Source organism: Pleurodeles waltl, chromosome 11 (genome assembly GCF_031143425.1).
Source record: "Pleurodeles waltl isolate 20211129_DDA chromosome 11, aPleWal1.hap1.20221129, whole genome shotgun sequence".
NCBI lineage: Eukaryota > Metazoa > Chordata > Amphibia > Caudata > Salamandridae > Pleurodeles > Pleurodeles waltl.
Genome location: NC_090450.1, coordinates 903,991,618 through 904,005,011, shown reverse-complemented (window position 1 = coordinate 904,005,011; position 13,394 = coordinate 903,991,618). Strand labels below are relative to the sequence as shown.

The window sequence follows — 13,394 nt, the reverse complement described above, 5'->3', positions numbered from 1 at the left end:
TTCCCGAGTTAGCGTGGGAACTTAATATCACGCCACTAACAAAGAAAATCAAGCTCGACCTCCTGCGCTGGAAGGTGCTCCCCCTGAATCTACTTGGCAGAATAGCGCTGTACAAGATGATGATCCTCCCCAGGCTCCTATACCTCCTACAGAACTTCTCACTTCCCGTCCCCACGAAATGATTCAGAGAGATGGATTCCTTAGCGCGCCAATTCATATGGGGCGGAACTCGCGCACAATTGTCACTTAAAACATGTCAGAGGGACATATACGAGGGGGGCTTAGGCATGTCTAATATCCAATACTACTATCTAGCGATGCATACACTTGTAATTAATGACTGGGTGGTAGGTGGTTGGTCAGACCCCGCATACAAACTAGAACTACAAACAATGGGCTACCCACAGATCTTCGGCACCCTTTATGGGAATCCGATCCCTCGAGATACCCCAGATGTAACCAAAGTGGTACTACAGGGATGGCAGACGGCTCAGAAAGTGACGGGGTGGTGGGGACGCCTTACCCAACAGACCCCGCTATGGCACGGGAGGCAACTGGAACATGTGGCAGGCCTGGAGGGCCTTCAGACCTGGGACAACATAGGTATCTCCACTCTGGGTGATATCTGGGAAGGGTCACATATGCGGTCCTTTCAGGACCTCCAGAAACAATACGCCTTGAACAAGACACAGTTCTACCGATATCTTAAGTTGCGCCATGCCTTACTAGTCCACGTACAGACTGGAGACATCATCCCCGAGCATAGCCCCATGGAAGCCAAGGCTCTGATGGGAAACCTGGGCAGAGGAGGGGTTTCCCAGATATATCGCACCCTAACTACCGTCGCGGCGGGCCCCCTGGGAGGACTTCGGAGGTGGGAGGATTGGGTGGGTCCCATGGAGGACATGGATTGGACAGAAGCACTGATGGCCCCGCGCTCTCTTACAATGGCCATTCGCCTCCGATTAATACAAACCTACTTTCTGCATGCCGCATATCTCACGCCCGACAAACTACACAGAGCGGGCCTCCGCTCCTCGGCGGAATGCACACGTTGTGGGAGCCCCACAGCTGACTTCTTCCACATGGTATGGGCATGCCCGATAATAGCGGCCTATTGGGGTGCGGTTGTGCAGGAGATTTCTGGGGTCTTACAAGAGGAGGTGGAGAGGTTGCCGGTGCCCCTCCTCCTGGGGGTCATGGGTGACATTGGGCTGCGAAGATCAGACAATACCTTTTTAGGGGTGGCATGCCTGGTGGCCAAGAGGGATATAATGACAGAATGGAAGGCAAAGAATGCGCCGACACTGATTAAGTGGAGACGGGGGGTGGATTGGTGTGCGCAGCGTGAGAAACTTATATATGAGGCCAGAGGTTGCTTAAATAAGCATAACAAGATATGGGGGAGGTGGGAGGGCACGGCAGGCTTTTAGGTTTAGAGATTGTATATTGTATGTATCAACAAGGTGTGGGGGGACCTAGGACTCGACCATTATTGTTTAAATGCCCGTTGGCATCATGTTGATTTGTATTTATTACTGTTTTCATGCAAAATCAATAAAAATTTCTTAATTAAAAAAAAGAGTGCATGGCCGGAAGAAACACAAAGTCATGTTTTAAAACATAATACAGTGATTGTGGTTGTCCCTACTAAGAAAACTTTATTACCACTCAAAAAAAACCTTTTTACCAGTCTTATAACAACAAATTGAGAAAAAACAGTAAGGTCCTAAACCCATGCCTTTTAGCTTGCACACAGATCCTTGATGCTGGTTTACAGCACATTGAGCTATACTGGAAGGATTACAATTTATGAACTGCAAGTGATAAAAGGATCTCGGTGTCAAAAAGTCACCTACTTACCTAGCTACATAAACTAAAAATATGTCAGTTGCATGTTACACAATGTGCTTTACAGAGATACTAACGCTTGATGCTACTTTATGCATCAAACCGAGACTATACAAAACACAGATCTCTCCAGCAAGTGCATTAACCACAAACGTTATCTTGGCGTTATTATTCCCTGAGATTTACTAAGCACACAAAGCTCTCTGCACGTTGGGTCACAGCACCATAAGATAATTTTATAATCCAGCTTTGCAACCAATTAAGGAAGAAAAGATTTAAAATCATGTTTTTTCCTTGTGGCAGAGTTTTTAAACAAAAAAACAATTATATGTTGATGGCCAAACTGCTTTTCACGTCTCTGATCCTTAACTCCGCCGCTTTTTGTTGCCACAATTTGATCACCACTTTATGGGTTCCCGGAGTAACGTTTTTCCAGCTCCAGAACTGTTCCCATCACAGGCCTCCCGACCCTTCTTCTTCAGCAAACCCAGGTAGGCAATCTCCCCAAACCTATTTCATTCAGTGTGGCCTACACTTGGGCCTTTCTAGGCTACCTATTTCCAAAGGCCTTTACATCCATTTTCCCCATTAGTATACTACTATCCTCCTCCATGTTTACACCCATTCCCTTTCTGATGATGCTTTGGATTCGTGTCATAACCACAAATTATCTTGTCTTGAATTTAATGTATCCACACTCATGGTCCCTCTCCAACAGCCTCAACAGATACTACCCTTCTACAAATACCAAAGTCTTGGCCTCCCTCGCCTCTGCCACTTTAGTCAATTAATTATGGGTTATGCTCAACTCACGCCCTAGATCAGGTCTTTTTTCGCATGCAGTTAACATCATATAGCCCTCTTCCTTGAGCCGCGTCGCTGGGTGCGCACTCACCTGCGCAGTACTGGAAGCCTGCCGGGAAAGGCGAGTGTGCGGCGAGCTCCAGCCGGATCACCACCAGAGAAACACTCATAGGTTAGACAGGACGAGAGACACCTACCACGAATACAGTGAGGAAAGAGTAAACAACGAGAAGTAAAGGACCGGGAACTACATCCACTGTGACATGGGGGAACAAGGGGAAAAACGTCAAGGTTCAGTTTGTTGTTATCAGCGGTTTACGCTTCCGTCCGCGTGCTACAGTCTCAACCATGACGTACTCTCCTGTCACGTGACGTAACCAACACAAACTGATGATTCAACTGCTAGACCGCAACATTTTAAGAATCTGTAGCATCTCGATAGCCATATTGGGTGTATGCGAAAATGTGGGTGAGCCTTTTACTCTGCAGCACACGACGAAGCAAAAAAGTGCCCTTGGAACTTGAATAGAGGTGTAGGTACTGTGAATTCGTGTAATAATGGTGCAGTCGGGTTTATGATATTGGGACATTTCATTAACTTATTAATTGTTTTCTAAAAGTAGCTACTGCGTTATGGCGGCCACTTTTGACTTAAGGTTTTCTGCGTCTCACCAGATGGGAAATACAAGGTGGTCTACATTGGTGATCGAAATAATTAGGCTACTTAGCTGGTACGTGTGAGTGACCCTGATTATATCCAACACAACCTTTGGGCTGAAGCGCGAGCAAAGTGCAGTTGTAGTCCTTTGACTATGTCGATGACAGAGGTCCACAGGAGACCAGAGTTCAGCTGATGTGTTGAAGCGCTGTGGCAGAAGGACGGGGTGCTTGTGCGGAAGCAGCGACTGACCCCCTAGAGGTAACTTCAGCGTATGATTTTGGTCTCCGCTGCTGGACGCTGCTCGCGTGTTACTTAACTCAGTAACTGAAGAACTCGTAATTTTTTAAAGAATGCGTTACAATTTGATATTGAGCTCTAAAGCTGTAAGTTATGAGCAGCATGTCTGGGAACGTGAACTCAAATAAGTGTTTTATAGGCTGGTGCCCCACAGTTGGTCGTTTTTTTATGACATTTAGTGAAGAAAAGACCATTTCCTACAGTGAGCGTCCTGCATATTATGTTAAAAGGAAAGGTCAAACTTCCACTAATAAACTAAGTTAATATACTTCATATTTCAACTTTCAGTGCAATAACCGCTTCCCTGTCCGATGGTCTCGTTGTCTCATTGTTCTCACACTACTCTACAAGAGTCGACAATTAAGGTAAATGATATTTATTTATATATATATATATATATATATATATATATATCCACACATACATATATAAATATATATACACATATATATATTGTTGGTTGACTGGGGTGCGAGCCCTGGTTAAGCAGCAACCACAGTCCTTGTAAGGGTGAGGCACAAACACATGATAAAATAATCTGTGCTCATCCCTTTGGTATCTTGGCACAGAACAGTCAGGCATAATTTAGTGGTAATCTGTAAAGTATCTTTCCAATACCTCAAACAGTAATAAAGTGAAAAACACCACACAAAAAAGGATTCTGCACAAAGTTAGACAAGCATTGGCATAGCCAGTAGATATTGCCTTTGGGACCTTATAAGTATTTAGCATGCAGCATATTAATCCTTTATACAAAATAAACTGTGTTTGTGTATTCTTTCATACACCTGGCTAATGGCCTGACCACCCCCTGGAGGGCACCACAATAAAATTAGCATTTGGAAGAAACAATAGTCAGCCCCGAGTGGATATAACCACATGAAAAGAGAATGGCAGAAAGTATTGCAGTGTAACACTTTATTTAGCCCCTAGAGGTCAGAGTGTATTATATATTTTGAAGCCTAGCAGGCCTGTTAGAATATTATTACAAACAAGGCCTCAAAACACAAACTACTTCCAGCTGTAAAACAAACGCTCCAGTCATGAGAGGGCTTAGAAGGACATTGACTAGTTGGAGAGGTTATGATTTTGGGGTCGTTCTCCCCCTAACTAGCGTGGGAACCCAGAAGATGAGCTGAGCAGAAATAGCATGTTGTGCTGAACGTTTTGGTGGTGGTCCCATCATCCTAGGACCACCACAGGCTGTGTTATGGGCAAAAATGTGTTGTAAAAGGAATGACACACAAAGCATTATGGGGTCAGGTCAAGCTTCTAATTGACAAACATCCACAGTGTCTTTTATCAGATAAACACTGGAGGAGCATAAATACACCCCTTCACCCAACACCTTTTCCAGTGAGTATTTGGGAAAAGGTGGGTTTCGATTTCTCAGGTCCTTATACTTCTACCAAGTAACATGACGTACGTCATACTCCTCATTATACATTTTTCAAAATAGATATACTATGCATTTGTAGAGTCACCAAACACTACAATTGTTATTACATTTTTAAAACATATTTTTATCTTAGAGGGTGCACCTAAAATTGTGGTTACAGACAATGGCACACGTTTTGTGTCTGACCGTATGAAGACATTTTTGGCAAGCATGGACATAAAAAAATTAAAAGTTACTCTGTATTCATCTTCCTCTTATGTCCTAGTTGAGCGTGGTAAATGAATAATCAAGGAGGGTGTGCAGACTGCGTTGGCTTCTGGATTAGAAGTAAGATCATTTGTTATCCAAAAGGTATGGGCTTATAATACCTCTCCACATTGGGCTACAGGCCTGACTCCTTTTTCATTGCTGAGGGCAAGGGATGTGCAAACACCATTATTGCCATCATGGTTGAGTTAAAAGACTTGCAATGATAGGACTTATAATGATGGGAGTACCTACCTAAACATAGATGATATAGCCTCGAATGTAGTCGTGCAACAAGCTAACTTGAAGCAAAATATTGATCAAAAACATGGTCAAAATGCAATAGATCTAGGGGTAGGTGACTGGGTCATGACAAAAAATCCCATCAGGAGTAAGAAAGGTGATTCTAAATTTGGTGCACCTGTACAGGTAACCAGAGTGAGTAGAGGTGCTGTACTAGTGTTGGGAAAAGGTTGGTGGAATAAGAAATAGTTAGTGACAATTACTCCAGAAGGAGCGAGTATAATAAGTAAAAAGAGAAGTTCTGTTCAAAATGCCAACTGGGCACATTGGCTTTAAACTATAACTGCTTGCTTTGATGAAGGTAACATTGCAGATAGAAATCTGATGTGTACTAACGTGATTTAGCAGGAGTATGTTGACTCACCCAGAGACAGGTCGGGAATGAGTTCAGTGGTCACCCATATCAGAAAGATGCCCAAGAGTTTCAATGAATGTGTACTCTCGTAAGCATTATAATGATGCCTGAAAGGTTTGATGAAGTTTTAATTTCAGAATATAATTTGTTGGATTGTTTAATTAATTAAATGAAATCAATATTAAAATGATTTGTAACATTTTTATTTTATAATGAAGAATGTGATGTTATAGTGCATTATTCAAATGTTCATGATTTTGTGTGATATTTCATAGTATTGTCCACACACCGCACGGACGGACAGTGAAGATTCTCTTGAGCAGGCAGTTGGCTGCTTGGATCTGAACTGACCGGACGTGTTGTGGGTGTGTATACTGGACAATACATCTATTCGTCAATCTACCACATTCTTGTTGGATCGTTCCTTTCTGGCAATCCATTACAGTCAGTCTCCAGGGCGGTAACAAAACAGCCTCGAGGCTGGACACACCTAAAGCTTTTACCTAACAAATCAAAGGAATTTTGAAAGGCATGCCAAGGAATGAATTAATGTTGTGGGCATTTGATGGGCATGGGGAAGCCCACAGAATAGTTTACAGCATGTCGAGAGACAGCCCATACGTGCTGCCTAGACTTGACCTAAAAATAGAAATTTCTGTAATGAATAAAACAAGCGAAAATGACAAAAGTCCAGCCAGTAGAACATTTTTTTAGTGAAAATCGCGCCAAAAAGCACAAAGTAGCAACTGTGAATATCTGGTCCAGTCGGGCTGGGATAAAGTCACAAGTTTAGACTGACTGTGATAGTGCGCTGGCCAGCTACAGGGACCCAGTTAAGCCCTCTGAACAAAGTACCTTCAGTCCTAGTTTGGTTAGCGTTTTGAGAGTCTGCGTCGAAGATGCTTTGTGCAACCAAAGAGGTGCTTTGGTTTTTGAGATGTGGTGAGGCAGCGGTGCGTGGGTCTTCATCATAGAGGATCCTGCCATTGTAGGCTTGCGATGCGAATTCCTGCATCATGCGTAGCATAACTGGGATCATATGTCAGTTCCAAGGAGCAGCAATGCAGAGTCTGTCTACGAGGCTGCCATCGGCTAAGGATGCGAGGGCCTCTGCCAAGGATACATTGCACAGCAGCTGTTCCGATGGGCTGCAATGGGATGCAGATCTTTTCAACAGGTCCAATCCATGCAGCAGCAATATATCTGTTCTGCTCTAGTTGTGGTTATGTAGCAGAGAAGATGCTTTTAGACCACTGGATCCACAGAAGCTGGCAGTGCTTCTTAGGAGGGGTACACTCACAGATGGTAGAGTCCAGGTGCTGGGGTCGAGGTTGTTGGAGCCTTCTGTCCCTTAGGCTCCAGTTAGGAGGCCAGCCAACTAGCACTTGGAGTCATTCTGGGGTCCTGGGTACAACAGATGCATGCCCAGTCTTTCTCACCCAGGCAAGAGGGCAGCAGGCAGCAGGTCATTACAGCAAGACAACAGTCCTTCAGAGCAGCAGCCAATCAGAATGGCAGTCCTTCTTGGCAGAGTATCAGCAGGTCCAGAAGTGTAATGAAGTGTTGGTGTCTGAGGTCGAACATTTATACCCAGTTGTGCCTTTGAAGTGGGGAGAAGCTTCTAGAGACAGGCCTTTGAAGTGCACAAGTGCCCTGCCTTCCTGGTCCTGGCTCCAGGCTAACTACAAGAGGGGAAGCAGCCCTTTGTGTAGAGTCAGGAAACATCCTATTCAAACGTAAGTGGGGCTAGGCCCAGCTCCACCCTCACATTCTGCCAGTGATGGCCCATCCGGTCACACCTAAGCTCCCCAATCCAGCCATGACTGGGTGTGACCCTCCAGGGAGGTATAGAAGAAATTAAGGTCCTCATTTTGACAATGGTAGTAAATCCCGCTTACCGTCACGCTGACGGTCGCCAACTTACCAACGCGGATATCCGTTCACCATATTATGACACACACACCAATCTGACAGAATTCAGCCACATACACAAATCCTCCAGCCGAAAGGTTAGTGATAAAGTGGTGGTATCAAAACCCACACCGTTACGCCAACAGAACAACGCCCACCACATTATGACCCCCAAATCACCACAGCGGACATTCAACAACTCCCGCGCTCCCAATGGACAGCGACAGACAAAACAACACCACATTGGACAATACAAACAACACATACCCGACACCCATACACACACCACACCCACACCACTATAAAACACACACCCACATTGCCCACAACCCCTTATGAATACAATTAATTGGCACAAGACTGACACCAAGACCACCTAGCCAACTAGAGCCACTCACTCACTCCACATCACACTACCCTAAACATTTCCCAACACACCCTCACCAACACACCTCACATAACACCCATGGCACCACAAAGACACTCCCGTATCACAGAGGAGGAGTTAAGGGTCATGGTGGTGGAAATTGTCAGAGTAGAGCCACCAGCTATTTGGAGCACAAGTGCAGCAAATATCTATAGCTAGGAAGATGGAGCTATGGCGGAGAATCATGGACAGGATCAGCGCTGTGGGACAGCACCCCTGAACAAGGGACGACATCAGGAAGAGGTGGCGTGACCTACGGGGGAAGGTACATTCCATAGCAGCAAGACACCTGCTTGCTATACAGAGGACTGGCGGTGGTCCCCCATCCCTCCCCCACAACTCACAGCATGGGAGGAGCAAGTCTTGACAATACTGCATCCTGAGGGCCTGGCCGGAGTCGGAGAAGGACTGGACCCTGGTAAGTCAACTCTCTACTATTATCACCCCCCTACCTGCGTGCCATCACATACCCTCTCCGTTACTCCCATCGCTCCACTACATCCCACAAACTCCACCATCACATCTCACGAATCCAAATGCCAAGCCCTGCATGCTGTACCAATGCATTGACACCCCTCACAGCCCTGCATGGACACCCTTCACAAAAGCATGCACAGCATAGGGAACTAACAATCCCACCATACACCAACATACACAAGTAAAAGCTGGCAGTCCAACACCAAACATAGAGGGGAAGGCATGGATGCACAATATGTCATACACATTAACCATAACACATCATTTACATCCCCACAGGTACGCCTTCCAGTGTCACTGGAGAGGAGGTGCCAGCACTATCCAGTCCCCCAACAGAAGAGGCCCACAGTGATGACAGTAACTATGGTCTTCAGGATCTGGACGATCTAACTGGCCCACCAGGGACTACTGGACAGCCAGTTACCCAAGCCCAGTCAAAGGCCACCACAGAGCCACCCCATTACCCCCACAGCACCCACCCAGCGTACCCACACCTCTGTCCCCAGGACACGTCAATCAGCAGTGTGTCCACCTGTACAGGGACCCCAGGCCACACCTCATACCCAAGACATGGTTCAGGGGACAGAGGCACAGGCCACCAGGGATACTGGGAAGACTGCTGTGCGCAAGGGGGAGGACAGGCCCAGGGAACCAACTCTCCAGGAGGCACTCTCTGAGATCCTGGGAGCCTACCAACATTCCCAGGACACGATGGGCCAGATCATGGACAACGTGCAGGAGAACAGGCAGCTGCAGGAGGGACAGTACCAGGGGATCGGGGAGGACTTGCAGGCCATCAACAACACCCTGATCTCCATAGCAGGGGTGCTGGCAGGCATGGCCAACATTATGAGGGAGGCAGTCTCACACCAGCGGGCCCCAGTCACTAGCCAGTCATCTGAACAGCCTTCCACTTCCGCTGCGGCTAGTGGCCAGGAGGCCCTGCCACAGGTCTCCGGCCACCAGCACCCATCCCCCTGCAGAAGGTGAACCACCCTGCAAACGTTCTCTGCGATCCAGACAGAAGCCAGAGATACTTGCCAAGACCTCCGCCAGGAAATGAGACTCTCCTGATTGTCCCCCTTTTGTCCCACACAGGCACCCTGTACATTTTGAACTGCCATTGTTCCCCTTCCTATGTCCCCTTGGACAATGTACCTGTGCTACAAACAGACTGGAACAATATCCTGGACTTTCCTCCATCCTCACCCCATTCCATTTCACTTCCCCCTATATGTTAGCACTTCAATAAACACCCTTAGAAAAAAATTGATTCAGAGTATGTCATGTATATCAAATATGTATTGTTTGAAACAGATACAACCATTGCAAATGAACTATACATAGAATGAGCATAGATTAATGACCTGTAGCTGGCTGTAGTGATCACACCAGGAGTATTTGTCTGTAGGGAAATATATATATTTTAGACCACTGACTTTGTGTTGCACCACTTTGCATATTAGTTGTTCAGTGTTCACCAATTGCAGATTACATTTTGTATTCATTTTAGCTGCCTACTGACTTTATCGTGGCGTTAGACATTCCAGTTGAGACCTTGTTAAATGCAGCTGTGTTTTTCCACATGGTAAACTGTGCTTGTTTTTCGTATTCTTTCTCACCGAACAGTTAGTCAGTCAGCATGATAAGAATGTACATGTTTTTTCAGTGAAGGGAATGGTTCGGCCTTGGGAGGAGTGCCTTGAGATTTTGGCCAGTTCTCAACTCTTTTCTTCCAACTCTGACCAACAGTAGCCAGCATGTTTGAATATTTCTCTTTCATGGAAGGGTTTTTCTCTAGAAAGCCCTTTCGGTTCTTTAAGATATAAAAAGATGGCCCTGCTCAGTAGCGGTGGAATTTCCAAGACCTCGGTCAGGATTAGACGTTGAATGCCTGACACACATTTGTCCTGTGATGGTGGGTATCTTTTTCTCGCAGTTTAACGGGGTCATCTTCTTGCTGGCATGAGATTGTTGAAGAGCTTGGCAGGCCCTACGGTGATGAACTTTATTCTTTGCTTTGCAATTATGCTATAATATAATCACATATGTTTGATGTGTGCATTGCAGTTGAGAATCATTTTGGGTATATTTTCCTTTCACTGCTGTGACTATTTTTTAATGGTGTGCTTTTGACCTACTAATTTCCTTTTAGGAACCTCATGCTGAAATAATAATGAATGTCTTCTTTGAACTGAGAAGTGAATTCCAGAGATTTTTGTCAGCTCGGTTTTTAGTGAAAGCAAAACATTGTCATATCACCAACATCGGCAAAATGAATAGCCAGAGGGAACAGTAAGAGGGCATTGAATTGGGAATTACCAGCATACCAATGCCACACAGACTACAACCAAAGTCATTGAAATGTAAAGTTACCCTGTCTTACCAGTGTGTCATTGGAAGTACTGACGGATTACAGATGTTTGGTTGTCCTCATCCTCATCCTCTGCCTCCTCATCCTCCCTGTCCACAGGGTCAACTACTGCCACAGGGGCATCTCCAGTCTCCTGCTCCTGCAGAAAAGGGACATGGCGTCTGAGGGCCAGGTTGTGCAACATGCAGCCTGCCACTACTATCTGGCAGACCCTCTTTGGTGAGTAGCACAGGGATCCACCTGTTAGACGGAGGCACCGGAACCTGGCCTCAGGAGGCCAAAGGTTTTCTCAATTATTCTTCTGGTTCACCCATGTGCCTCATTATAACGTTCTTCTGCCCTTGTCCTGGAATTCCTCACAGGGGTCAGCGACCATGATAGGTTTGGGTAACCAGAATCAACTGCAATTATTGAGGGACAACATTTAGCCACACACTATCCTATATTGCCCACACCATACCCATACACCAACATATACTGGGTGGGAACCAGGGCTCACCTATTAGCCACACCCTGTGCCTCTGTAGTTGAGCCATCACATTTGGGATGCTGCTATTCCTCAGGACAAAGGCATCCTGCACCGGCCCTGGATACTTTGCATTGACGTGGGAGATGTACTGGTTCGCCAGGCACACCATCTGCACGTTCATGGAGTGGAAACTCTTACGATTCCTGAACACCTGTTCATTCTGGTGGAGGGGGGTACAAATGCAATATGTGTTCCATCAATCGCTCCAGTTATATTGAGGATATGTCCCATTGCATAAAACTCGACCTTCACAGAGGCCAAATCCCCAACCTGGGGGAATGCAATGTAGCTGCACATGTGTTTTATCAGGGCAGACAGTTCTCTTGTCAGCACTATTGAGAACATTGACTGCGACATTCCTGCTGCCAAGCCCACTGTCACTTGGCAAGAACCAGTTGCCAGGAAATGGAGCACTGACAGAACTTGCACAAGAGGGGGGATCCCAGTGGGGTGACGGATAGCAGATACCAGGTCAGGTTCCATTTGGGCACACAGCTCTGTGATTGTGGCCCTGTCCAGTCTATAGGTGAGTATTATGTGCCTGTCCTCCAGTGTAGCCAAGTCCACCAGGGGTCTGTACACTGGGGTATGTCTCCATGTCCTTTTTTTGCCGCAGTGGTAGGAATCTATGGTACAAAAGAGTGAGGAGCCTGTCACAAACTGAACAATGGAGCCACAACAGCAGTTTGCATTCTGTAAACATTTAATTTGTCATTGTGGTTTGTCCAGTATGTGCCTATTTCTCCTGTGATGCAGCATTATTCCATAGGGCTGCCCCCTTCCCTCTCCCCCCGAAATGGCATCCACCTGTCCTGTGTGGAGGGACAGGTTGAAGTGAGGTAATTCCGCTGACGTGCACCGTGGCGGGAGGCCTTCGGGAACCGCGTGCAATTCCTCATTGGTTAATATTGGGCCCAACGGGGTACAGTGGCCAATGGTGATCTACGCTGGCGGTGACTGTATGCACCGCTGCAGATGTGACCGCCAGTTTCTATCTGATTTCTCACTTGTTACCTGACCTTCCATAGGAGAGGACCTTCACTGTATGTGCTGCTGTGACCTGTGTCTGGAACCTACCATGGCCTGTGTGACCGGGGAAAGGGCCCCAGCCTTCACTTCGGGAGTTGGAGAAACTGGTGGATGGGGTCCTACCCCAAAATGGACTGCTGTATGGGCCATGTGGCATGCATGTATGGAGGTGTGTGTGACGGGTCTGTGTAAGGGGTGAGGGATGTCCTCCTGGCTGGGTATACATTGAGCGCTGGGCTATGTGTGTCCCAATAGTGCTGTAAACCGGTATGGTGGGCCATATGTGTAACTGGCTGGACTGTTTGTCTAATGGTGTTCTCCTGTGTGTATTGCCTCTGCAGGTCAGCGCCCTATATGGCGTGCCATCGCCAAGGAGGTGTGGACCCTGGGGGTCTGTGGCAGGCGGAACACCCACTGTCGCAAACAGTGGGAGTACCTGAGACGCTGGGCACAGAAGACCCCAGAGGCCCAGTGGGATGACTTCCCAACGAGGAAGGGGTGCCCGTAAAACCCTGACCCCCCTGATGGCCTGCATACTGGCGGTGGCCTATCCAGAGCTGGGTTGGCGCTTGAGGGCAACACAGCAGCCACAAGGGGGTGAGTACAGTGGCTATCATTACAACTTACGCCTTGCAGGGTGGTATCCGGGTAGTGGGTGTGTGTCCTTGGGTGCCCCTACGCTAGGCCAGACATAGCAGCGTAGGTCCTCGGGTGGCTAGGGGTCTGAAGGG

General features: G+C 46.9%; 2 protein-coding genes across 4 annotated transcripts in view; one reads left to right on the top strand and one right to left on the bottom strand.

Moving 5' to 3' along the window:
- Positions 1 to 3,536, bottom strand: part of BRAP (BRCA1 associated protein) — a 218,404-nt gene extending 214,868 nt beyond the window's left edge. Inside the window, exon 1 of the mRNA XM_069214836.1 lies at positions 2,747 to 3,536. Coding sequence (XP_069070937.1) covers positions 2,747 to 2,825 — 79 coding nt within the window. The 5' untranslated portion in view covers positions 2,826 to 3,536. The remainder of the gene's footprint in view (positions 1 to 2,746) is intronic.
- The window catches only part of ACAD10 (acyl-CoA dehydrogenase family member 10), a 363,878-nt gene continuing 353,949 nt past the window's right edge, over positions 3,466 to 13,394 (top strand). The window contains exons 1-2 of one of the 3 annotated variants that reach the window (XM_069214833.1): positions 3,520 to 3,574; positions 3,902 to 3,978. The gene's annotated coding sequence lies outside the window, so the exon portion shown is untranslated. Of the gene's footprint in view, positions 3,575 to 3,901; positions 3,979 to 13,394 lie in introns of all 3 variants that reach the window. The other 2 variants (XM_069214832.1, XM_069214834.1) reach the window with 2 other exon arrangements.